We start from the raw sequence: 27,420 nt of genomic DNA, 5'->3' as shown, positions 1-27,420 counted from the left end.
GATCATTAATGTACTGACAGCTTTACAAATGCTTTATGAATACAATGCACTCCCTTTATTTTGCTATCTGACTTACACATAACAAAAACTATGAAAAGCTGAAACCAGTGAAGGGTCCTTATACAGTAAAATATAGAACCTTGTGAATTATGGGATGGTGAAGTATCGAGGGAGCTCTTTACTGGACATCAAAAAACAACACACTGCTTTTTATTCTACTTGTTAAAAAGTTTTTAATGATCTTGTGAAATGCAGAAAGAAGTATGCATTTATATTTTCAAATAAGTCTTACATAAGGGAGTTGCTAAAAAGTCATTTTTTGTGGGTCACGTTTCTCTGTGGGTTGGTTTGACCCCACACCCCTTTACAATGGGTAGGCAGGTATAGCACTGCCCTCTATTCATGTGGGTAGACAATGCCAGCCTGGTTGTGTGAATAAATCACGAGCAGCAGCAGCTGGTCTTGCAGTAATTCAGATCGGACACTACTGTCTTGTGTTAGCAAACATATACAGTACTGATAGGTATATACATTGGTGCCACCTGCTGCATACATAACAAACTACAGCTGACTGACAATGAATAACGAGTGGTGTTTGAATGGACTAAATACTGGATCAAAAAACACTGCTATGGAATAATTTCACGAAATTTGCTTTCTTGAAAATAATTTTTTTCTATCAAAGCAGTGCTAACTTCAAATTTCTTAGCAACATTGTCACTGTCTGTTGAGCTAAAGATATTTTAGTTCTATACAGTGGTCTCATTTACAAGACTTTGTTTTTAGGAATGTTTTATTAAGGGCTGTTTTTAGAAGGTACTGTAGAAGTCCATAACTCATTTTTCAAAGTACAATCAAGGACAAAAAACAGTCCTTTAAAAAAACCTGTTATTTGTGAATTGGGCCCATCATCTGGAATATTGTAAGGCGTTTATCAGCTTGAAACTTAGAACATGCATTAATATCTCGCCTTTCATACACAAACAGCATGTTAGACCTGCACCATGCAACAGGGCTCACTGTCTGTGTCCTGCACTAATGAATTCCAAACAGATTTCAATTCTAGAACCCCAATAAGAACTTCGATTTTATCAACCATCTCATTCTCAATATTATCTGTGTGTATTTCAATAAAATTTTTAATTAGGTAAATTATGGTGAAAAATGGCAAGCTGCAGACACCCGAACTATGCCGATTTACAGTAATTTTAATTTTCAAAAGTCATTATATTTGAGTGGGGCAAATAGTGGGTAAATATCGGCCAATAAATTGTGTTTTTTGTCAGTAAATTTTTTTGATATATATGTATGAATGATTTTACTGTGTAAAAGACATATATATATATATATATAATATATATATAGTATATATATATATATTATATATATATATATATAAACCAAATTTTGTATGAACATATTAACTTTTTTAAATACGTTTTATAATAGAATAATTGTATACCATTGGTCTATCTGATCTATTTAATCAAACACAGTTTGTTTACTAAATCTTTGACAAACTTACCTTTGACTGAGCTGGAAAGACTCTAGAAGAAAAGGAAGAAAAAGTCTAACGTTATAATTGTTAGAATATAATTTTTGTTGGATTTTGCTATAACAATCTGTCCCAGTTTCATTCCCCCACAAAAGCACACACAGCATCTCAAATCACATAACACGAATCACAAGCTTTTCATATAAACAGAAGAAAATATCTAAAAACAAGCAGCACACATAATCCCTATTCATTCATAAGTCAACCCCACCCACCAATTGTAAAAACTGAACTGAAGAAACGCCTTGAGAAAACAACGCTTCCTTATTCAATTCCCTATGGGTGTGCCTGCCTGTAACACAGTGTTCACTGGTAAAGATTTCCTCCTCACTTTCTCAGTGTGGTCTCCCGTCTTCCCACTCTCCTCGTTTGCTGCCCCAGACAGGTTCTCTTTGGTGGAAGTGGCTGATACACCTGTCTCAAGCTCCTCTAACTCCTGCTCCAGACTACCTCACAAACAGAGAAAACGTTACAACCAGCCTGCTCCACACGACTTCACAAACACAGAAAATGTTACAACCATTTGTCTCAAACATGTATTTATTTGTATGGACAATAGATTGATTCATCTGTAGCGATTTAGTTTTTCCTAACATTTTTTTGTACCACAAACATCTGGTCTATTAACTAACTAATATAAGAACTATGAACTATTTTGGCTTTTTATGTCTGCTTATCTGTTCTCCTAACCTGAAGCATTGCTTATGTACCAGTAAGGTGTAGAAATGTGTTGCAGACAACTAGGCTTCTAGACTGTGCGTGTGTTTTTTTTAGTTCAGTCGCACACGTTATATTCTTGAGTTATATTGCATTTATGTTTGTTTTTGTTTGTACAGGCCTTATTTCTCTATTGTTACCATCCATTTCACTTTGCATGTGTTGCCCCAGCATCTCATTTTACAGTGTGGTTGCCTGATGCTACCCTTCTGTGCCTTTTTTCTGTGTTTTGTTTTCCATTGTATTTTTTTTTATCTGTTCTGTTTTTATACGTTTATTACCTTAACTGTGTTGTTTTCTGTTAACAAAATCTATATTTCTTCTGAGCATCACAATAAACTCATTTTACTTGGTTATCTCTGTTTCTTATTTCTCTGTAGCTCAGGTTTTTCTGTTTCAGTTGCAAATGCTTTTTCTTTATTGCATGGGACAGTCTTAACCTACATTTGAGCTTAGCTTTTATGTTAAAAAACGAAATCGCTACAAGTTAAATATTCCTAACGGAATATTTAGAAGTGGCCAATTGTTTATAATAAATAAATAAATACTGATTCATTAATTGAGTAAAGCTAAGCTGTGCGAGACAACGCATTTTAAAAATATTAGGATTTATTGAATTCTAATCAATAATTTAAATGGATTATTTATTCACTTGAAAAAAATACTGATAATTCTGATGAAACATATTTTGGCACAATTAAAAATAGAACAGTGTGCCAGTTTGTGGCAAGGATTGGGTGTGTATATTGCTGTTGATTATTGGTTGCACAGTCAATTTTCTTGGAGTTTATTCAAATATGTTTTCATGTTTTCTACGTTGTGATGCAGTTGAGAGATAGGGGAAGAATGGGGGTCCCAGCAGAGTAATTTAACACAGGGCAGGCCAGTGCAAGCGAGACTTCGTCTATCAGTCCTGCTCCAGAGGGCACTGTCAGTGCTGCCAGCACCGGGGTTCAGTTTAATGGGAAGTCTTAGTGTATGTGCTGCCTGTAACCCTGCCAACCCCAGGGGAAGAAGAATCCAGGAAATGTGCCATGGTCTGATGTCAGTGAAATGCAAATGAAGGCAGGGTCATCGATCTTGCTTGGGTAAGGGTGCTGTATTATGTGGAGAATTGTGGGCTTGGCTCCTGGGTGTACAGACTGTCTGCTTCATTGCTTCTGTATTCAGACACTATAAAACCCTGAGCCATCCCACTGAGCCCCTGGCAGCAGCAGCGACAACAAATCTACATGCTCAAAGTGGCTTAGACTTATACTACATACAATTAATCAAACTGAATGGCTTCAAATGCTTCAAATGCCACTTGCCTTTTTATAGTCCCTGAATCTTTTGGGGTGTTTCTTCAATGCTTATTGGGCTGCTTTGAGCTTGTCTGGAGAATCCTAAGTGCCAGCACTGAACAGCCTTCCTCATTCCATTCAAATCATGTGCTTATGCGACTTTTCCAACTCTGCCAGCCTCACCTACTCTATCTATGTATATATGTGGAGTAGGTGGGGTTGAAGGAGGTGAAAGGGTCACATTGTCACATGATTTGACTTGATAGCGGGTTTCATTCGACTTTATAAAGGAACATTCTATTGGGTGATGTAAAACTTTTGGCCAAAGCGATACATCATCGCAGATGAATTTTTAAACAAAATATATGAATAGTTTTCTCCAGACCCTCACCCTTGAATGGTCTTACCCTGTCCTTTACTTTCACCAGCTAATCATCTTTCTAATCCCAACACTTCTACCTTCATCAGTTTCAACTGAGAATGATCTCCCCACTTCCCCCCCATTCACCTGACAATGGTCTTCCCTAGTCCTGCCCCTCCCTTACCGCTGAATGGTCTCCTCCAGTCCCTTGGTCTTGGCCTCGTCCTCTTGCAGTTGTTTCTTCATGGCTTCGTCTTCCTCCGAGGCAGCAGAGGGTGCTCCATCCAGCAGCCATCGCTCCCGCAGAGCCTTCGACTGAGAGCAGTAAGGAAATTGATTTTCAAGTCTTATAAAAGTTTAAGTAATTTTCCCCATGGTTATACTATGCATTTGACCATGTGTATGCTTTATCATACCTTCCTGTGCTTTACAACGCTTCCCTATGCTTTACCATGCTTTCACTGTGTTTTATTACACTTTGCTATGCTGCTACTATGGTAGAGTTTTATATTGATTAGCACTTCTTAAGATTTGAGACTTTTTGAAAATCTTTGTATTGATGTTGTCTTCTTGAACACTGGGTTGTTTTTCTCCTGCGCTCCAAGGCTACAGCAGAAGGGCTGTGGTTGATAACTTTCCACTTGGTCGAGCAGCAGTTGACTAGCTAATGCACGCCTGACATAACAGGGTATTTACAAAGCGGAGCTGTGGGGCAGCTGCCAGCTAGACAAGGCCCCCTGCCAGCACCACTCCTCCTCAAGACCACACAACAGCAGCACCACCCTGTCCAGTGCACTAAACCCCCTGCTGGCATCACAGTGTAGACACAATACTTCTGTATGTCTGGAGAACAGCATATCCAACTGGGATGAAACTTGCTATTAACATTATTAAACAGATGTTATTGAGGTATATACTGCATTGGGGTGTCTGTCTATCTGACATTTATCCAGATCTATGTCTATGTTTTTCCCTTTATATAGAAAAACCCTATACAATTGAGATGAAACTTTGCATAATCATTGTTAAGCAGATGTTATTGGCAGTATCAGATTGTGGGGATATATGGAGGTCTGCATGTAAAACAATGTTACATGCATCTTGAAAACACAAGTTATTCCACAGACTGCAAATCAGTCATTTCAATATACTTTACTATGATACTAACTCCTCATTTTAAATACCACTTACCCAATTATTAATAAACTGTTCATTGCCACTTCTCTCTCTGAAACAGGCCGTTCAAACAGATGGCTCTTGAGATGTATATGGCTCATTAAGCAACACAATAAAGAAGAAATATCCCATTGAAGGCTGTTACTGGGTTTAAAAAGAATTCAAGGTGTTTTACTTTAGACATTAAACATGCAAAGAAACTAACATGTCTAGCACAAGAATACCGAAGCACAGGTCATAATCCGGTTCAACATTTTATTCCGTTTCTTTGCTACAATTCAGCCAGCTTTTTAGTTTTAATGAACGTTTGTTTTAGTTACCACATCCTGGTGAGTTTTTTTAAAAGTCGAAAGCATTCCTGTGGCCTCAATCAAGTTCCCTCTGCACCTGGCACACACGAGTGCACCCATTAACCCTTCCCCCCTGCAACACACTTGATATGAGAAACATGCAAGTAAGAAATGTTCAATTGTTAATAGAGAGCTCTATTACTTTTTACATCCTGGAATGGTTCTGGAAAAATCAGTAAAACATATAAATAAATGGAAGTTCATGGTATTAACAAAAACATTGTTGGCTGTTGCTAAGGAACCAAACAACTCTCTACCGATATCCAGCTTCATTTAATTAACAGAGTTTAAAAAAAAAAAAAAACATTTTAAAAATCAATAATTCACAGGAATAAGGGCTGCATTCCCCAAAACTCCCCTGTGTTAACAAAAATGTGAAACTTTTCCCTTTAAGTGATTTCAGCTGTACCCTGGCCCTTCAATTGTATTGAGTGAAACCAGTTGCGTTCACTCTGTATTATCCCTTGTGGAAGTACCTCTCTTCTCTGCGCTGAATTTATTACTTCAGTGTGTAGAACTCACAATGGACAAAAAAAAGTCTATCAATATTCATAGTGGATCTCCTGCCTGATAAAGACCATTCCACTGTACTATTATAATGGCTGCCATTGCAAGTTATGGAATAAGTCTTGGCTTATCTGAACTGGGGTGGACCACCTATGCCTTATTACACTTAGTGCTAAACTTGTAGGGCGGTTGCCTATTGTGAGGACACTGTTTTGAATTCACTGTATAGTTGAAGTGCATTCTGGGAGGTACGTGGGTTTTTAAACCAGGTGAAGGAAACTCAGTATTGCACGGGTGATGTCATGAACTGGTATCTAAACCATTTTATATTGTATCTTAAATATAGTCATTTGCGATAAAAAATAAAAAGGACATTTTACAGTGCAGTTATTCCTATCGGGTGCTGTCTGTTGAATATATACTGTGCACAGTATTTTAAAAGGTTCATGTCTTAGTATCAATATCGTAGAGAATTTGAAACTGTTCCAGTGTGGGCTGTGCTCGTCCATGTTAAATGGTTTGTGTTTTTTCCCCCATTCTAAAGTGTCAGTAATGGCACCTTTGGGTTAATGCAGCAGATCTAGGTTATAAAACCACCTCCCAGGTCTGTAATTGCAAATATTGTTGTTATTTAATAAACTTACATTAGCCAGTTTGACTGATAGACTCAAAGTGGCTTTCTGGCTGCAATCCAGCATCTCTAAAAGCAGTCTTGGATAACGTGATTGGCAACAGGCAGCGTCCACTGAACATTCAGAAAGTGTAACGCTGGTAATGCAGTAAATTATAGGTTTCCTTTGGATGAAATAGCTCTGGAGGGCCTCTCAGGGCGTGCATCTGAGTTTTCAGAGGGATTGTTAAAAAAAAAAAAAAAAAAAACAGTTTGTGGTTTTACCACATGTCAGTCTTGTTAGAGAGCTAATTTAACTGTGGCCATGGGGGAAAAAAGTGGCCTTTTGCGAGGTGGTCTTTATACTGAGACAGCCTGGGATGGAATTAAGACTCCCATTTTATAGCACTTTACCTATTCCAGGTTTTACTACAAGCTTGATTAGCCACTGTGTGTAGATAAGAAGCTGAGCTGTATCTTATTAATCTCCTAGTAAAACCAGGAATGTGGCAAATTGCTATGCAATAGGAGTCTTATTTCCATCCCAGTAGGCTTACAGTAAAGGTTTTCTGTATTTCAGCTACTGGTGCTGGACTTGTCTTTTTAATGTTTTCTTCAATGAGTTCAGTACGTCATCTACAATAATCTTTATTATAGGAATCAAGTCTGATAGCTCTTAGACATATTGAATGTCAGATTTATATTGCTCGTAACTGGCACGCAATCCAGCCACTACTCTGATCTAGAGAAGTGCTGTGCAGCGAGACAGTCATTACCGTTCCTGTAACTCTGCAAACATTGCAGCCATTAGCACAGATCACATTGCTCCCTCTCCCTCTCCCCCCTCGCTAGCTATCATCAACCAGCCCTCTTTCTTACTTCCCTGTTCTATCATTTATCCAACCACCAGTGGTTTTCTCCTTAGAAGAAATGTAGCCTGTTTTTAACAAAAGCTATAGGTCATTTTTTAATCAATTGTCACCCAAAATTGACCTCACTCAAGAATATGAAAAAATATTAATTTCTGCCATTAAAAAGGACTCATGGCTACTGGAAAGGAGATGAGGATCACACTGGGAACTATATCAGTTCCTTTTATTATTCAGCGTGTTAAAGAGGTAGAACTTTTAATACTACAGCGTAAACTCAATAACTACAGTCTACCAACTGTTATTGTTTGAAGCTTTTGTTTTTCATACAGTGTCCCTCGGGGACAGCAAACCTCTCTCTGTCTCTATGAGTCCTCGGAGAGGACAGCAAAGAGACTTTGGCAGCCAGACAAAGAGGCAGACACATACACCAAGGGAAAAATACACTCACAAACACACACACACCCAGGTAAAAATACACTGACAAACACACACACACACACACACACACAGAGGTAAAAATACACTCACAAACACACACACACCCAGGTAAAAATACACTCACAAACACACACACACACACACACACACACACACACACACACACACACACACACACACACACACACACACACACAGGTAAAAATACACAGGTAAAAATACACTCACAAACACACACACACACAATACACACACACAACACACACACACACACACACACACACACACACACACACACACACACACACACACACAAATACACACACAAACACACACACACCCAGGTAAAAATATACTGACAAACACACACACACACACAGGTAAAAATACACTCACAAACACACACACACCCAGGTAAAAATACACTCACAAACACACACACACACACACACACACACACACACACAGGTACACACACACACAAACACACACACACCCAGGTAAAAATACACTCACAAACACACACACACACACACACAGGTAAAAATACACTCACAAACACACACACACACACAGGTAAAAAATACACTCACAAACACACACACACACAGGTAAAAATACACTCACAAACACACACACACAGGTAAAAATACACTCACAAACACACACACACACACACACACACACACACACACACACACACACACACACACACACACACACACACACACACACACACACACACACACACACACACACACACAGGGATAAATACACTCACAGACCCCAAAAGATAAAAGCAATGCCAAGTGCTGCATTTTAAACCTGGACCTCTGATTTCTTGGGCTCCAATACAGTCAGTCAAAATGTTTTGTGCAAACAGAAACACACATAAACAAGTCTCTGAAAAACTCCCATTACAACCATCCTGTGAAGATACAAGAGGCACCATCAGCGCTGGCATTACACAATAGTTACATAGTAATTACATGTGCACTTACACATAATTACAATGTTATTATGCATAATGCAAACAGTCAGATAAAGGTCACCCCACCAATCAGCCAATCACCTTCCAGGTCACCTATCAGAGCTAGGATACACAGCTGTGCATGTGCCCCATTTCAGTAGAACCTCAGAGTTAGGAACACCAAACTTACAAATTGACCGGTCAACCCAACACCCATTTTGAGCCATAAGTATGCAATCACTCAACTATGTCTACAATGCAACCAGATGGGCACTCCTGTAAGCGGTGTGCTGGTCATGAAGAAGACAAAATTACTATATGAGCAAACGTATCCAGACAGAGGTCAGATGAGAAAACAAATATGGGCAACTTTACGAGAAACATTTTACTTTTAAACAAAGCACATGTTTTTCTTTAAGCCAAAGAAGGCTGACTGAGCAAGCTGCATTTTGTTTAAAATAAAAACAAGCACTACATGAACCCATGTTTTACTGGATGCTTAAATCTGTGCTTTTGCCACAATGGTATCTTAAATGTAGCCTTTTTCCAGTTATAGTGCAGTTTTAAAGCATAACAGTATAAGTACTGCATTAATGTGCTGTATCCTTTATGATTCTCCAGATTGAGGCTGTAGATGTACACATTCATTAGAAACATTGAAAACTGATTTTCAGACTTACAGATGACCTCCACTTGAGATTTTGCTGTACTGGGAGCATGCTGTTATAAGTTTAAAGACAGCACTCTGTAAAGGATCTAACACAGTGGGGACAATGAGTAAATTAGCTCTCTGCCGGATTTAATGGCCAAGTCATTTTAAAACAGCCCTCCCTCCTGTCAAAGCCACAGGCATATAGGTGTAAATCAGTACTACACTTAAAAAAAAAATTATTACAACAGATGAAATTTGCATGTGACAGGACTGTTAGCTGCATCACCAAGAAAAGTGTCTTACAGCTACGATTGCCAATCGTCTGTAAATTTTAACAAAAATGTCCATGATTTTGGATGGTATATTTTGTATTGCTTTGTGGTTTTCCCAATCAGCTCGAACGACATATCCCTACACCTTAAGTGAGAGCAGTGAATATATCAAAAGAAGAATGCCAATTAACACAACTGTGCTGAAATTAGTATGCGTTCTTCAACCAAATAGCCAAAGCACAGCGAGCTCGGGAGACTTCGTCCAGCTTGCAATGCTTTTCCCACAGATTGATCTTGGAAATATGCTGGATAGCCTAAAAATTGAATTTTTACATTATTAAACAGAATCATTGTCTCATTCAAGTTATAGGAGAAAAAATAAGTCATCTTGTTTCACCTGATATTATTTGTGATCAGGAAAATTTAGAGTTTTGTTTTTACTTATTGTTTGGGTGATTTATTTGCAGGGTGGTGACATAAAGTGATTAGCATGCACTGCACTAAACTAACATCTTTATACCTCAATACAAGCTCTTTCCTAGCTGGGTTTAATTTAGGTAATGCAGTGGTTGTAAGCAAGCAAGAAACAGACAGGACACTTGTCTGGCATGCAGCTCCTGTATCTTAAAAATTCAAATACAAATGTGGTATTAAATATTTCAGTCTGTGTATCCCAGCAATGCAAAAGGAAACTTGACCCAAAGCACCTGTTAACTATATTGCATTTATAAAGACACATTGGCTGATCTAGATTGTTACATATTTGTATGGCAGGCAACTTAAGCTGGAGATAAGCTTCTGAACTTAGTATTTTTCCCCTTTTATTTTTGCTAAAGAATTTTTATTTTTGCTAAAGAAAAAAAAATCTATAGTCTCAGTTTTTGGAGAGCATAAAACTATCCCGAAAGTGTAATTTGGCCCCCAGGCCCCTGTCTGACACCCAGGTCTAGAGACTACATGATCTCTGCAGAGGCGAGATTCTGTTGTCCTCCAATCACAGTCTCTCACCTTGAGATGTTGCAGCTGTCTCCGCTCATCCTCCAGTTGTCTTCGTTTGTTCTCAATCTCCGTCTGTCGCTTCCGTTTCTCCTGGCAAAAGAAAGAGGGAAAATTGTGACCTTCATCTGGAATAAAATACTGTAAAGCCATAAATATTTGTGAGTCTTTTATTATGCATTTTTTCACGTATAAAAAAAAAACCGCACACATTTTTGGCACAAATATCAACTTCCACTAACAATATATTCTTTGTACAACAGGTCGCCAACATTTCTGGAGCAAAATAGGTTTTATGGGTGTGATTCGCCATATATTTTTGTTAGGGCTTTACAGTAATACATACTTACAATATATAATTAATGTAACCAGCAAAGGCTCACATTGTCTAGTCCCTAAGCGAGTGTGTTACCCACTGTAGACAAGGGTCAGAATTGTTTCTATTGAATCATGATTTATTGAGAACACACCATGTAATACTTCGAATTCAGTTGTTTCATTTAGGTTTGATGATGCTTTCTTTCTCCCATGCATTATACTTGATCCATGATCGTTCATAGAGCACCCTAGTTATTCCACAATATATCTTTTTGTGTGTGTAATCTCCGTCTGCAGATTGGACTGGTGGACTGCAGAAGGAACCGGCTGCAGACCCAGTTTCTTTACTGAGAACGAGATGAGAGTGCATTTTACAAACTGCTTTCATGGTGCAGATGCATTTTTACTTTGAAAAGAACATTGAATCACGTTGGGTTAACTGTCCAGTGCCTGGTTAAGACATTGGCCTTGATCCGCTTCCTGATCCCCCCTGACCAGTCAAATCAAGCAAAATGAAACTAGCCTGGCGTGTTAAATTAATCTGGCTATGAACTTTGACACTGTAGACATTACCATTGATTGATTGTCTGCTATAACACTTCCTGTAAGTGGTCTCCATGCCAGCTACAGTAATTAGCATTGTATGGAATCAAATGGCTCATCAAAGTATTCCACCAGCTGACCAGAAAGCACTATCTTCCAATCTCTCAAGCTCTCACATCCTATGACTAAGTAAGCTAAAGCATTTGCCCTTTACCTCAAATCCGGTCTGGCATCCACATTAAAAAAGTGCTAACCAATGTTTTTAAATCCATATTCATACCTGTTATTAGCATTAGGCAAATGTATTACTGCATTAATGCTCAACATTTGCTGAAGGCCTTTTTTTTATTTGTTATTACTGTAACATTGGCGTTTAGTTCAGGGGATAGGAGCTAGGGCTCCTCCCCCCTGTTCTGTCTCACCAAAATATCTGTCAATCACCCTATTTAAACCCCTAGTCACGCCCTTATTTTCTGTCTTCCATTTTCATTTCCTCCCACCTCCCTTCCTCCTCCACTATACTGCTCCACCTCTGCAATGGTCTCCCTCTGGGAGCAAGCAAAGCTCCCAGTGGGGGGGGGGGGGGGGGGGGGGCTGGCCCTCTTTGCAGATTTATTTTCTATCGTTCCAGTCTCCCTACAAGGGGACTATATGGCATAAGCAACCCATGCAAGCCAGAGAGATCTAGTCATCTTTTCGGTTCCTTTGAGGGAAGTGACGCTTGCTTCCCAGCCTCAGCTCCGCACAAACTGAACACGAGAGGGATGTCCTCAGATAGTAAACCAGGGTGCAGAGTTACAGTTTCAATGAGAGTTCCCCTTTAAAGGAAGGAAAGGGCTGACATGGATTATTTCATGGTCGTTGGTTTCCAGTTCTTCTCTTGTTTCTGTTTTTCATCATTGAAACGTATTCTTAAAAAGATAAAGCTCAGCGAGGGTCACAGCCACAAGCCTCGCTGTTAAAGAACTTTTCAACAGAATCCCACAAGGGCTCTTTGCATCATCAATATGGGCTAAAGGAAAGAGAGTGACACTAATTTGATGATTAGTTTTCTACACCTGTGTGAGCTCCCTTGCTCACAACTGCCTTGTGCTGACAGCAACAATGAACTCAAGCCTGCTGTGCTAAAACTGTTTTTAACAACAAAACCAAATAACATAAAAGGCCACAGAGAATGATCATTTTTTTTAGCCCTTTCCATTCTACTTTTAACACAGGTGATCGAACCTGTAGATCACATTGCAAAGTGAGGGCCCTCATCAGCTAGCCTCTGTAATCAGGATCGATACTACAGGTCTTAGTCTGGGTTGGGGGATTATAGAAATGTATAAAAGTGGCCTTAAACGATCTGACACTCATTCGAGTCAGCTGCTAGAAAAAGCCAGGCGTTTCTTGAGCCACAGAGTAAGAGTCAGCCAGAATGAATAGGTATTGTAACTTTTTCACCCACAATACATGTTGTGAATGAATTAGAGGCATTATTCATTGAAGAATGGTCACATTAATTGACAGTGTTATGGCAGATGTTTCCATTTGTTTTGTCAAACCCCTGTAGCTCCACTTTTCAGCTTTAATTAAGGGCTGGTAACCCTATCCCTGGCTCTACTCTGCCAACAGGGATTCAGTCTCACACCATCCTGACAGATCTCCACAGGTAGCTCTCTGTGATGTTAGTCAAAATAATAGAAATCAAAGGATGTTGTGATGGGAATGTATAATGCACTGGTGAGACTTCAGAACATGGTGCTCAGTTCTGAACGTGGTGGCCTTGGAGAGACTAATCCCTGGGCTTAAAGAAAAAATGACAGTCTGAAGATTTAATTTATTTAGACTGTAAAACAAAGAAAAATTAGGGGGCCTTGTTTGAATTCTTTAAAATTCTCAAAGGACTTGACAAACCTAATCCTAGTCAATACCTTAAGAGCAGCACAGAAATCAAGGTCCGCTCAGGTTAGGGATGGGGTAGAAGATGCTTCTTTACATAGAGAGTGGGGAAGGTCTCTTACTGTTATTAATACTGAGTCATTGGGATTCCACTCTACTAGGCAAAGTTCTATGAACAGGACGGGCATTGGTGGGCCAAAAGGCCTCCTCTCATTCGTACATTTTCTTCTATTCTTCTGAAATGTGAAAGTCACTCACCGCTATAGCCTGCAGTCTCTCCTGCTGAATCAACGTGTCAGACATCCTGCAAACAGACAAAGAAAATAAACATCTTAGTACCAGGACAGAACCACGACTCCAGCAGAACTGCTTCCCAGATACTGCAAGCACCAACATATGCACGCTGTCATTGATAGGAATTTGGATAGGAGCATTTACAGATTTTTTTACTTTTTTTTCAAAACATATAAGGCATTTTAGTATTGTCACAGTTTTACAACTATAATGAAACTAGTTCTGGACATGCTTTATCACAAGCAGCTGGCAGTATTAGAGTCTTCAGAAGGTACAGAGAAGAGCAACTCGTCTGATTCCATTACTTAATGGCATGAGCGAATGTATGGCTAAAAGAATCAACTCTCTTCATCCTAGTGCAAAGACAAAACAGTTTCTAACATCTTAAATAAATATAGTATAAATAAAGTGAACCCATGTTCCTACTTGAAATGTAGCGTGAATAGGACAAGAGGGCACACATGGAAGCTGAGTAGGTTTTGAACAGAAGGTGGGAAGCACTTTTTTACAGAGTTATACATGTATGGAGCAGCCGACCTGGTGACAGCAACATTTAAAACACGAAGAACAATTAGACTGTCCTATTAAATGAGATCCTGTTAGTTGGGGCAAATGGTGTGGTAGGAAGGGACAAGCCTTGATGCTTATGTTCTCGGGAATATATAAAGGGCATCTGTTAGCTTGTCAAACTTGCATTTTCCACGTGCATGCCGCGGATATGGGCCGTGGGAATCAACTTTTGTCATGTTACTTGAATTTTGAATTTACAGCCGGGATGAATCTCGCGGGCATATTCAAAGTGCTCAGCCCATGCTTGGTATGTGGGAATGGTCTGGCTAACACAAATATCTGTCATTCCTACGAGGGTCAGAGAATTCCTTGTAAAGGAGGCATTTTATAGAAATGACTAGCACCTGTGAAAACAGACACACATGTTTTAAATAAATAAATATATAAATAAGCGGCATCTGCTCTCCACATTCCCTAGACAGGAGAGACACTCAATCTTCTCAGTCATCTACTCCCTCGCGTGATCAGAGGAAGCTCTCTTTTCACTATACAATTCTAAACACAATGGATTTCTGTCTAAACACAATGGATTGGAGACTAGCCCTATATTCTTTCTTGTTCACTTTAATAATATGTTTACTTGTACCCCTTTTCATGGGTTAAGAATCTTATTTACTTTGGGTATTTTTATAACAGAATTCTGGATTTGTACAATCATTTCTGCTGTAGGTCACGTGGTCTGATTGTAAGCCAGACCTGTGGAGTGTGACCTACATCACAGGAAGTAATTAGTTGTAAGTGACTCTTAACATGAAATTGGAGGGATTGTCAGAGGAAGGAATCCCAGTGCCCAAGTTTAGAATCCATTCCATCAGGCTGTTGTGAGCCAGGCTCAGTGAGCGTCCTGAGAGAGTTCAGTGTGATATTCACTGGTGTGCACATTCATTGGAACACCTCAAGATTTGTCATCTCTATCCTTTATATACACAACTATCTGCATGAAAAACTAAGTGTGAGAATTTCAATTTTTGGTCAGTAAACAGTGGTGAATGTAAAAATGTTAGACCACTTTGTGCTTTAATTAGGCATCTTAAACTTCTTAAAAAGTCTCCTGCATTTTATCATTTGTGGCTTGGTGCTCCTTTTATCGTATCATTTTAAATGAATTGCACGTGTGGCCTATTAAAGTCACTAATTAAATTAGACAATCACTAATTTGCCTATTTTGTGGTTTGATTTCATATGCCCAACAAATCAAACTACAGAAGCAATGGGGTGTTTTAGTCAATGTGCACACTGCTGTATATACAATCCTTCAATTCATTTCAATGTATTTCTCACCAGCAGCAATGAATTCATGCTGATTCTGAGTCAATATTTTAACTTGGGGTTTATGAGATTCATACTTGGATTAGTGCAACTTCTTAGGCAGAATATATCGCCAGCTCAAAATCCAAAATTCCTGGATCAAGATGAAAAGGTTTAAGATATCCCCTGCATACAAGTCATCAAGTGTCTAATTGCTGTGTATTTACATAGTAAATACATGTACACATAATTACAATGTTATTATACATAATTACAATACACTTGACGTGTACACCTTTTTGCACAATATATGTAAGTACACAATCAGAAAAGGGTTGGGGTTAGGTTTAGAGTTAGGGTTATATCATGCAAAACAAATGACGCATTAAGTACATTGTATCTATGCATTATTTACTAGGTAATTACTATGCAAATATACAGTAATTGTGTAACTGTGAAAAAATGTTGCCATTGAAAGTCTTTTAAAGTTAACGAAGAGTCTGAATTACAGTACATGTAGTCAGGTTATAGAGATTAAAAACGGTTGAAAAAAGCAGTATTTTCACAGTATTTTCCATTGGTTTGGGCGCTCACCCTCGCCTATCAGTGACCTCAGGGTGCCTGCACTGAGAGATAGGCAGGCCTTCTGATACCCAGCGAGGCTGGAAATGAGGTGAAGGCTGGGGAGGAGGAGCTAAACTTAAAGCATGGCACAAGCTGAGGTTTAAATGCACCTGGCTTTTATACTATTGGTAGCTGACATTGATTGACATGAATGAGGGAGGCACCCCCGCAGTTCAGTGGCTGCTTGACTTTTTGGGTATGCAAAGATTTTCCTGTCAATCAAATGATCGTATTTGCAAGTGAATTCAAGTCATTACTTTACATTCACACAACTAAATGATTATCTGTAACCCCCATTTTGAGGACCAGCGTATTCCAGCATATATTTTTTACTCAGACGGTAATTTATTTTAAAAATATTTTGCAGGTATATTTTGATAATTTAAATAATGTACCCCGTCTTCACCAGCCAGTACAGGACAGGATGCCAAACTGTAGGTCTATAAAACTGCCCACGCTGGCAATTAAAAGGTTTTCTTTTTCAGTACAGTAATGAACAGCACGAAGGATAAGGTCTCACTGGTTATTTCTGGAATCATAAGAGTTATCAGAGGTATGGGGTGAGGGGATGGACTGCAGGCTGATATACAGCATGCCTGTGGCCTTGCTGTTCTGCAGATCAATCCCTGCCTGCTATCCTGAGTGTCTGTCAGTATACAGGCAGACACAGACTACAGAGCTGATATGGGGGGGGGGGGGGGGGGGGGGGGGGGCTGGTCACATTTCCGAATGAACACAGCACTCAGCATTTGCTGCTTCCAGTGAAAACACACGGCTGGCTGCAGGCTCCTATTTAAAGATTCACAGTAAAAGGGTAGAGCGAAGTTAATCCTTTGGCACTACAGAGGCACCACAAATTATTCAGACATCCCAATTCCTTAGGCATTGCTTTATTTACTGTTAAAATTGCGTAAAAACAAACTTCCTGGTAACTTTCATTTCTAAAAACCCATCTGAAACAATTCAAAATGCTGAACAAATTGATATTATTATTATTTCTAATACAAATTGCTGACAATGCGAGGCTCCCTGCGGAATTGCCAACGAAGATCAGCAACTTGGCACAGCCAGGACACAAACCTGCACTACCCTGACTGTATGACTCACTGATGGTTTCTTAATAGTAGAAATGCGCCTACTACAGCTAACCTTTTAACGTTGGCCAGTGTTCACCTAGTCGCTCTTATTTGAGACATTTATTAAAGGACTTAAAATAATAATCAGCATTCTATTTCTTTTATAGCCATACATTAATACTAACACTATGATATTACTGTCTTCATTTATTTATTGGTATTTTGTACATTTATCGGCTTAAATATTTATTTAGATTTGACTTAAGGGAGACACCTTGACTTCAGTGCCCAAAGCAAGTTGCTTTTGGAAAAGGGCTCCCCTAACAAAATGAGGCTAGCATATCTCTGGGCAAGGAGGCAGCTATTCTCTAGCATGACGTGACCGAGCGGTGGATAGGGTGTGTTATCTGCAGGTCTAGGCCTCAGTCTGCTCTGCTCTTCCCTTCTTGACAGCAGTGGCGAGAGATGTCAGTTTGGGAAGGATCAGTCAGACACTGAGATGGAAGGCTGGCACTTGGGCTGTGTGTGTCGGCTCTGCCAGGCCGGCCTGTGTTTTGTGCTCTGTCAGTTGGCAGCTTGAAGCCACGTTTCTTCCATGTGAGAGGGTTATCAGTGCCTGAGGGGGCCTGGCAGGGGGGGAAGGGAGGGCCTTTACTGTACAGGGAGGAGTTTCATTGTTGAAATGAAGAATGAGGACTGGTAAGGTGCAGCCCTGTGAGCATTTACAGCCTGTCCTGTACTTGGCACCAGTAGTTCAAGACTGGTAGCCAAGGGAGAGGCATCTCAAGACATGCGTCTGAATTGTGAGACAAACATTTGGACAAAGCGGTATGCAATTCAATATGTTAATGTAACATTATTCAGCAGGTTTCATTCGACTTCATGATGCAAAAATACTTAATTCTATAGGGTGATGCAAAGCATTTGGCCATAGCTGTACAGTGTTTTTAAAAACAAACAAACAAACAAAAAATGCTGACATGCAACGCTCTCTGTGGAATTCCCAGCGGAAATCTGCAACTTTGCACAGCCAGAACAAAAACCTGCACTCTCTGACCGTGTGACTCATCCTGCACACCACACTGTTTTAAACATCTGCACCTGTAAAAACGACATGACTTTATTATTCATTTCCTGTAAGATAACGAGATGTGTTATGTCTTCGCGACTCTGCCACAGGCCAGCTGTACAACCAACAGGCAAAATCCGCAGATCAGAATGACGTGTGATTTCAAATGTAGTTAAATTAGGCCTACTGACAATGCTGCAACAAGGTAAACACTTTGAGCGATGTACAAATTGAATATGAATGCGAGAAACCGGAGACATTTATCAACCTGTGCACAACTACTTTTAACAAAGAACGAATACCCTACTGAACATAGAGGGCAGTAATTCCATCTCAGTTTTATGTTAACTTACTAATCACAAGAGCGCTGCCTTCAAAGGAATTACAGCGTTATTATGTACCAGATATGGTTTTATACTGACATCACATCTTCCAGTTCTTTAAATCTCATGGAGTAACTTCAAAAGCGTGGGGCTTGCTGGGTTTGACTCCTCGAATCCTGTACACTGACCCACTGACTGCCTGGCACAGCGATTATTGAAAGGCCACTCATTTGTTCAATCTGATCAACATAGGTCATTATTTGGTGACAGAAAAATAAAACTGTCAAGATTACTGGAAACACCTTAGGGATATATTTTAGGCATTAAATGAACGTTACTAGGTGTGATTTGTTTGATAAGATTAAGACTTTTATTTGACTTATAAAAATAGAGCAAATTGCATTTTAGTTTAATCAGGAACTTTGTCCTCTAGTTTACCGTGAATAATGTTTAGTTTCTGCAAACCCAGAATTCACATGGAATTTCGCGTATATCTCCATACAGTCTCCATATGCTCTTAAAGAATGTGCATGAAAATCTTTTTAAATTGAACTTGATTTCTTCCTCATTTGACTTTGCTTTTTAACCAAGCCAGTATCCTCAAACCTCTGTTCAGTACATGGCTTTACTGGTAACATACACAACAGAAATATCATCAGTCATTTACACCCGAGATACAAATTAATAACCCAGATTAATCACAACAGCTCAATTGGTTATTTTTTGTTTCTAATACACTGGAACGGCTTTTGTTAAAATGGTCAGGTTTTTAATTTCAAAACATAGTAAAAACAAACCAGTAAAAATCACAGTTTCTCTAGACTTTTATCACGTCAACCAATCAGCGTGAGCAGCATTCAGTCTAGGTATGTTTCCGCCTCTCTTAGCAATCTGCCGTGCTTTGAGTTTCCCTCCACCAAACACAAGCAATTTTATTATAATACAATGTTTTTATCACAACAGATATCCTGACTGAAGATATATTGATTCATTATTGGTGGTGATACAGAGCTCAATGTGGGCTGGATAGCTGTGATGTGTGAGGAGATGGATGTTAATAATGCAGACCTGACCTTCAGGCTGCCTAGAAACCTTGAGGACCCGAGCTGTCCATAGGACTGCCTGCACTTCTTAGGAAAACACCCCACATTTCAATTAGACACGATAATTAACTCCTGTTATTTTATTTTTTGGAATGAGGACAATTCCACGTACAGAACCGAGAAACAAACCACTTTTATACCCTGAAAAAAAAAGAAGAAAAATCTGAACTCCTATCTAAAAACTTAATTTCTCCTTTTCTCACCCAGTTCAATTAATTTCAAACTTCAAGCAATTTAGAAATATATATGTCTTACAAGCAAGGGTTCAGGTGTGAATAAACATTCACAACAACTACTGTACAGCTACAGAGAAATAAGAACTATCACCTGAAAACATTAAATATCGCTCTGAAAATTGGAGAGGGTGGATGCCCTGGGAATTAATGTCATGCCATAAATTGGGTAACTAAATAAAACTAAATCCCTGCAAAATACAACCGGCATGTAAGATCACTGCAAGTGATATCGTTTTAAATTAACCAATGTCATTTTATTTAAATTGCATTGATTCAAAATGTAATTTAAATGATTTAGGTCAGATTAATAACTGTCCAAAATGTTCATAAGGAAAGTGGACACCCCAAACCCCCCCACTCATCTTCAGCAAATAGTCTGCACCATCATTCCTGCTGATGAAACTTGGGATCGATGATTTGGTTGTTAACTTACTACAGCGAACAGAACACTAATTCCACTTGATGCTGGTTTGCCTCAAATGGCGCGGCTTCTGTAATTATTCCATCGCTGCTTCAGATTGTATTCCCATGCAATTGAAAACTGTGGAAAAGTCTACTGCGCTGAATTACAAATAAAAAAAAGAAGCAACCAATTACTAATTACGACCGCTTCAAGCAAAGGAAGGAAAACCAATTGTATAAAAACGTGTTTTCTGCTTTATTTCAAACACCTAATCCATTTGGAAGTCACTGTCTCTTCAGACAAACTACACAGGCTAAACAAGATTAATCTAATGAGGGTATTCGTTTTATACACAATGAGAAACCAATAAACATCTCTAAGAGACCCCTAATACAAAGCTCAGTCATGGCTAAGTGATGATATTAGAGTACTCCATAAGCAAAATACAGACTGTATTAGTTGTAGAGATACAGAAAGATTTACAGTGTGTGCTAAACCTCCAAAAAATTGTATTTATTCTCCCGACATTTTCTGACATTGGTTTCTTTTTTAGTTGTTTATCTTTGGTTTTTTTTGGGTATGTCCGGTATGCATGGCCAACGGCATGGTCAGGAATACATTTCTATAACCCTGTAAATATCAAGTCACTACCTTAAATGACTGAGAGAATCATAGAATACAGCCGTGTACCAAGTATCAAGCCGGTATCTCAAAGTCTTATGTCTTTATCACCTAGAAATCAATACTTAATACATTGACAGGATTTGCCCTGTTAACACCCTTCTAGATTTTTACAAATTTTTTTAAAGCCTGCGTAAAATAACCAAAATAATGCAGAGATATACATGTAGGCATCTAAATATCTGCCTGCATGTATATCTCTGCATTATTAATATTCTAGCAAACAAATACACAAATCCTGATGTCATTGAAAGGTTATGCGTTGCTTATTTATCTCAGCATGTAATTTCAACATTAGTTTGTATTAAAACCTCACGACTAAAGTTACCCAGAAAGCACTCAAATTCAAGTCAATAACTTCACTGTGGCTGGATCAAGTTTTTGTTAAAAATACAATGCTGTCACACTAGGCTAAAGATTATTTTTCAGAACGGCCTTAGCGTAAAGCCAGGACTACAAAACATAACGCCTAGTTGCATTGAACTAGATTAAAAAATTAAAAAACAAAAAAGCTTTGTGCAAACACATATAGTAAGAACAGCCTATATAACTTTAAAACAACCAACATTAGCATGTGCTGGTTTTAGACCCTGTCCAAACTCTGCTTTTAAGCCATTTTAGCTGCTTTAAACGGGCTTAAAAGTGCTAAATATGGTTAGCGTCAACTCTAGGCAACGTTTAATAGCGTACTCGAGTCTAAGCTAACCTTATTCAAGACAAGCCCCTGAGCTGGTCTCGAGTCTGGTTCTAAATTAGATTGCATCAGGCAATGCGATGTGTCAGAAATGTAAAAACAAACTGCATTTTTTGTGTATCCTCCAATATCCCCAAATGCTTTGTGATATGTTCTGGTGCGTGGACATTAGAAATACAGAACTCAGAACAGGCTCCTGAAGGAGTTGAGAACTACTACAAATACTAGTAGTCATATTTTTGGCATAAAAATAGCAAAGCTTGCCTATGGCGAGACCGTTGATGCCTTCTCCATCGCTGATAAACAAACCCATAATATTCATGCCAAGCAGCGCTATGTCTTCCATGCACGTAGGCTCCATACTTGCAAGGTTGTAAACAGACGTGCATGGTGGGATACTATCGTAGGAAAGTCCCACAATCCATTGAGCTGCCAGGAACTGTAACCAAACTATTTTAATAGTGTTCGTATGTATAAAGCCTGACTAAACATGAAACGATACTTCAGTGTGGATTAATGAAAGCGTCTTTGAGTACGGTTCTCGAGATCAGTTATGTAGTGTGGACAGGGCCTTAGTCATTCGTTTTAGTCTGTCCCGTGTTCTGTACTGTACATGTGTTTTGTATTATTGTATTTATAATTAAGGAATATGTAATTTGATATGTTGAACTGTAATATGTATTTTCCTTATCTTGCTTCACTGTACCATAATTATTTCACAAGTTAGAATTTCAATCCAGATTCAAACCAAGAATAAAGCATCCAAATGTTAACTATATACATGTGCACAATAAAATGCAACAGCAGCTGTAATTAAACCAAAACTTGCAATGACTGCAATGCCAAGAAACAAAATAACATCTGCAATATAAAATATTAAAAGTGCTTAATGGCTTACATAGAAATTGATCATCTTTGGTGGATCCCTAAGCTGTCAGTAGGACACATGCTGTGCTTTCTTATTCGCAAAATCCTGAATGATATCAAGTCTGAACTAATTGGCAGGATGGCTGCGTCTTCGTCCAGGCTGTTATGCCTGCTGTTCAATTCTACTTGTGAAAGGACATCATTTTTGGCCTGATTTGCAGGAGTAAAAAAAAATAGAATAGGCTGTTCGTTTCTCAGTCCCGATTCCCTTGTTTCTTTCTCCTTTTTCTCTATCCACATCTGAGAGACAGCTTTATGATGATACATTTTTTAAAGCTGTTAACCTCCAGTAATAACTGGCCCTTTGTGCAGTGCTAGCACGATGCATGTGTGATGAACCGTGCAGGAGGTCTGTGCGAGTGAGCACACTGCAGCACTGTTTAGCCAAAACAAAAAAATTATCAGACAAAAATATAGCTTAAGAGTTAATAAATATTGTCATGATCTCAAAGGATAAGTGTTTTTACAATATTCCATTTGCTTTTTTGTTTTTAAGCTCCAGGACTGGGCCTGGGCCCGGGCCCCTCCTCAGAGCTCGGGCCTGGGACAACAGTTTTGGTTGTTTCCCCTGACAGCGCCCTTGGTCACATGACCCCATTATGGGGGCCATCTTTGGTCACATGTTAGATTTTTCATAACACTGAAAATATGTAGAGTCAACCTCAGAAACGGGTAGAGGATTAATCTCACGCCACATGAAGTAATTGTGAACGTGTGTTTTCGCATGGACTGAAGTGCAGTTGAGGTTGAAATGTATTAACATAGAAATGACTTTCAAAAAATTCCAAGCTGTAACTACAGTGCACGAACAGCAAAGTGGTATGAAACAGTGTGTTCACAAATAGAGCACCAGACATTATCAAATGAATGATTTATGAATATGCTTTTAGTGGCGAGCGATCGATCTGTTCAACCAGTTAGCAGTCGCCCTACCCCTAGAGGGTTGTATAAAATAAAGCAATGCACAGCAGCCCGTTTTACCATCAGGACACATATATCTATTCAACGTGGCAGGTGGTACCACAACAGTTCCTATACATTAACAGGATGAATGAGAAACTACTGGAATATGTGATTCAGATTCTGTTGTCTCTGATGGCCATGTGAGTCTGCTGATAATCCTTTTTATACCCCAGTTGGTGTGCGTGTTCTTTTTTGCCGAGTAATAAATAATACATCACAAATAGTATTTTGCACTGCAGCATTTCCAACCCCCTATCTAGTCAAATGCTGGGTTCCGAGGATCTTGTTTTTTAGAAATTGCGCCTACAGAAGAGTTACAAAAGTGAAACCTACTTGTTGTGCTACATATGCAGGAGGGCGTCCCTACTCTCCATGTATATTTTTGCTATGTATATAATTTTTTTTGCCTGTGAAAAGCAGAAATAACAAGTTTTGATTGTACCTTCTACCAGCCATTTGTTCTGGTATTTTTATTTTTTTTTTGCAATGGGATATTTGACCTCTAAATTATTGTTAATACGAGTAGGTGCAAAGAGAACCAGAGCGTATGCAGTTGAGTATATAAGGCCTATGGCAATTAGCTTTTCTATCTCCTTGTATTTCAGGCTCATTCCAGTCTAATTCAGAGGTATCGTAGCCTGGCTTTGCTCTCCGTCTAGATTTATGAGCTCTGCCTTCACTGGGCTAGTGCCTTTGCAACGTCTCCATGGCGACAGAGTTTATTCCCTGCCTCAGGAGAGGGGCTGAGCCTCATGAGGGAGGGAGGAAGAGACATAGACGAGTCACAGAAGAACCTTCTCAGGGTCAGAAACCAGTTGAACCGGAGCAGGGCACTACAAAACAATACCATCTACACAACTGCACAGCTTTCAAACAAATCTTACCAAGACATTTCAACGGGGGAAGATTCATCACAATTGGATAAACGCTTCTGTAGATATTTGTAAAAATGTAGGTGTGACAGACAGGCAGGGTGCCTTCATATAGCCCCAGATTATGATGTTCTCATACCTTGTGCTAAAGAAAGTCCTCAGTCAGTCTGACGCATATACTGTGCGTGCAAATTCCAGCACAGGACAATGTTAGGTTGATTCAATATGCAATGGCATTTTTTATCATGCTGTTGATTACCTCTGCTCATCACTTTAATTCACTTTAATTTCTTTAAAACATTTATTTGCATTGATATTTGAGTAGAATACTGTGCATGCAAATAGTTTAAAATAATTAAGTCCTTGTTTAATTTTACCTTCTTTAAAAATATCTAAATTTGGTGACCCCTTATTTTTATTTCTGAGTTAAATGTATTATAGAAGTAATATATTTTACTCTGCAAAGTTTAAGAACAAAATTGAGACCATGGAGTACTCATAAAGTAAATCTTTGAACAGCCTATACTGTTGACTCAAAAAAAATAAACTCCAGCCATGATCAGCAAAGATATTAGCCTTTGTAAAATGTAGTTATCATGTTTTGAACAGGTTCCTTTTAGTTTTAAGTGATACCTGTCAGTTTACAACATGTTAAAGGGGAGTATTTGGAAATACAACTATTCAGAGAAGCTTAAAGGGTTTGCCTACGTGGATTACTGTTTACAAGACTTAATGACTATTTTCAGAAGGGAATTCCTGTTTCTGCAATCAGGGCAGCTTCTAAACAAAACACAGAAAAGCTGTGAAAAGGTGGGAAAGCTTGTGGGTGATGCAATGGGTTTCATTTATTACACAGAAATATATCATATTTAACATGTTTCAGCATCTTTAGACTTTCCATCACAGAATATAAAATATATGAGTCTTGTTTAATAGTAGAAAGTGGCCAAAATAAATATCTATTAATCACGACACACTAATGACCCAAGCAGAAACCACAATAGGAAAAAAATATACAGAACAAATACCATGTCATATTCAATGGTACGAAATTAAATGTTCTGGGGAAAAAAAAAATAGATTTGATGAAATAACCATTTAATAAATAGAAATATTGAGATATGTAATGTTTTCTACAGCATAGAGAGAGAGAGAGAGAGAGAGAGAGAGAGAGAGAGAGAGAGAGAGAGAGAGAGAGAGAGAGAGAGAGAGAGAGAGACTTCTTTTAAAAGGAAATCTAAGAGAGAAGATGCGGTTTCTTAGGCAGAAAAGGGACTAGATTTGCAGCAGTAATCAGCAATAAAATAGATTTTTTTTTTTTTTTTTTTTTTTTTGAATTGAGAATTTTGGAATTTGATAGTGTTGAGTTGCTGCTGTGTAATGTATTAAATATACTAGTGGTGTAGAAATGAATTTTGCCATGCGATTAAGCATTCCCCTGGCAGCCAGAGCTGTAGGTTCAATGTGTTGAGCTCTCACGCTCCTCCTGGTCAGCTGATTAGAGCTTCCTGTCTATTCTGACCTCTTAATGTCAATGACCCCCAGCTTCCCTGTCACCACGGCAATGCGAGGAGCGAAGGTGAGTCACAGGAGAGCGGCGCGTGACTCGATGCTGCTGACTACCCGGGTGAAAGATTAAGAGCCGGAGAGTGGAGGTGCATTTTAACAAGTTTCTGACCTCGGGGGCCTAGCTAAGATGCAATTCTTTATTACCGAATTACAAAACCTGCTTGCTCCAACCAGATTTCTATCACAGCTCTTCATGTGGAAATGAAAATTACCTTAATCCTGTAACAGTGCTTTCTTTTAAATAGAATACAGTACAAGGGTTTTTTTTTTTTATAGGGTCCTTCATGTAGACATCATAGAGCACTTTACATAAACATATATAATAAAAACAAGCCATAAAGAACTGATGTGAAAGAGTGTAAGAACCTCACTGTGAGGCTGCATGCCATTCTAGGAGCTGAGGAACAGATCCTCACAGTGCTGGAGAGTAAAGGCCCTGTGCTATCTGTCAGCAGACTGTGGAAGGGGCTAGGTTGGTAGGTGCTTCCCTATCCCTGACTAGACCTTCGTGTTTTATGTCTCTCTGGGTGAAGACTGTGTAGACTGCAGATGGAACCGGCAGCAGCGCTGGTTTGGTACTGGACGAGACTGAGTTTTAGAGACTGGTTCCACTGTTCAGATAGAAATGTATAATAATTTGAAACCATCTAGGGCTGACCAAGCCCCAATTCAAACCGGTTTGGTCTTTTAGCTGCTGATGGAAATGACTGGCTTCAAGATTCCACAAGACTGTCTTGCAGAATTGTGACTCATTCCTCCAGAAGAATAGCCCCCACAACTGGGTAGGCAGAGGATCATAGCCCTTGATTCATCACATAGATACTTGAGGTCTGAGAAGTGTGTGCTAGCCAAGGAAAATGTCTGAAGCCTGTCTCCTGATATAAATCCCACACAATCCCAGCTCGGTTGACAAATTGCCTTATCATTTTGAAGGGGTAGACATTCAGCACTGGGTGGTTATGGACTTGATCAGCAGCAATGCTCAGGTACACCCAAGAGGTGAATCAACCTTCCATAGGATTCATAGTACCATGTATACATATGCAAATGGTTGGTGGATCCCAAGCAAATGGTCCTAATAAACAGCCAGTGAGGGTCAGCTGTATATACTATCATGTAGCACAGTACCTAAAACAATGCTGGACAGGACAGAAGTGCAAGCCTGCAGTTTCCCACCCCCCTCCTCTCGTTTCCTGCGGAGTTCGTCTATAAACTGAGCCTCTCCTGGGGGAGGGGAGACGGGGGGGGGGGGCTCCTGTTTGAA

The 27,420-nt window shown here is 39.2% G+C and overlaps 1 protein-coding gene across 3 annotated transcripts in view; it reads right to left on the bottom strand.

Annotated features, from left to right (window-relative positions):
* The window catches only part of palm1a (paralemmin 1a), a 43,008-nt gene that overhangs the window by 10,786 nt on the left and 4,802 nt on the right, over positions 1–27,420 (bottom strand). For all 3 annotated transcript variants that reach the window (XM_041230884.1, XM_041230885.1, XM_041230886.1), the window contains exons 2-6: positions 13,763–13,808; positions 10,772–10,852; positions 4,101–4,231; positions 1,887–2,001; positions 1,526–1,547 (exon numbers count right to left, since the gene is read on the bottom strand). In XM_041230884.1, coding sequence (XP_041086818.1) covers positions 1,526–1,547; positions 1,887–2,001; positions 4,101–4,231; positions 10,772–10,852; positions 13,763–13,808 — 395 coding nt within the window. The remainder of the gene's footprint in view (positions 1–1,525; positions 1,548–1,886; positions 2,002–4,100; positions 4,232–10,771; positions 10,853–13,762; positions 13,809–27,420) is intronic.

This window comes from Polyodon spathula, chromosome 27 (assembly GCF_017654505.1).
Source record: "Polyodon spathula isolate WHYD16114869_AA chromosome 27, ASM1765450v1, whole genome shotgun sequence".
In the NCBI taxonomy this organism is placed as follows: domain Eukaryota; kingdom Metazoa; phylum Chordata; class Actinopteri; order Acipenseriformes; family Polyodontidae; genus Polyodon; species Polyodon spathula.
This window is presented reverse-complemented; position numbering and strand designations above follow the sequence as displayed.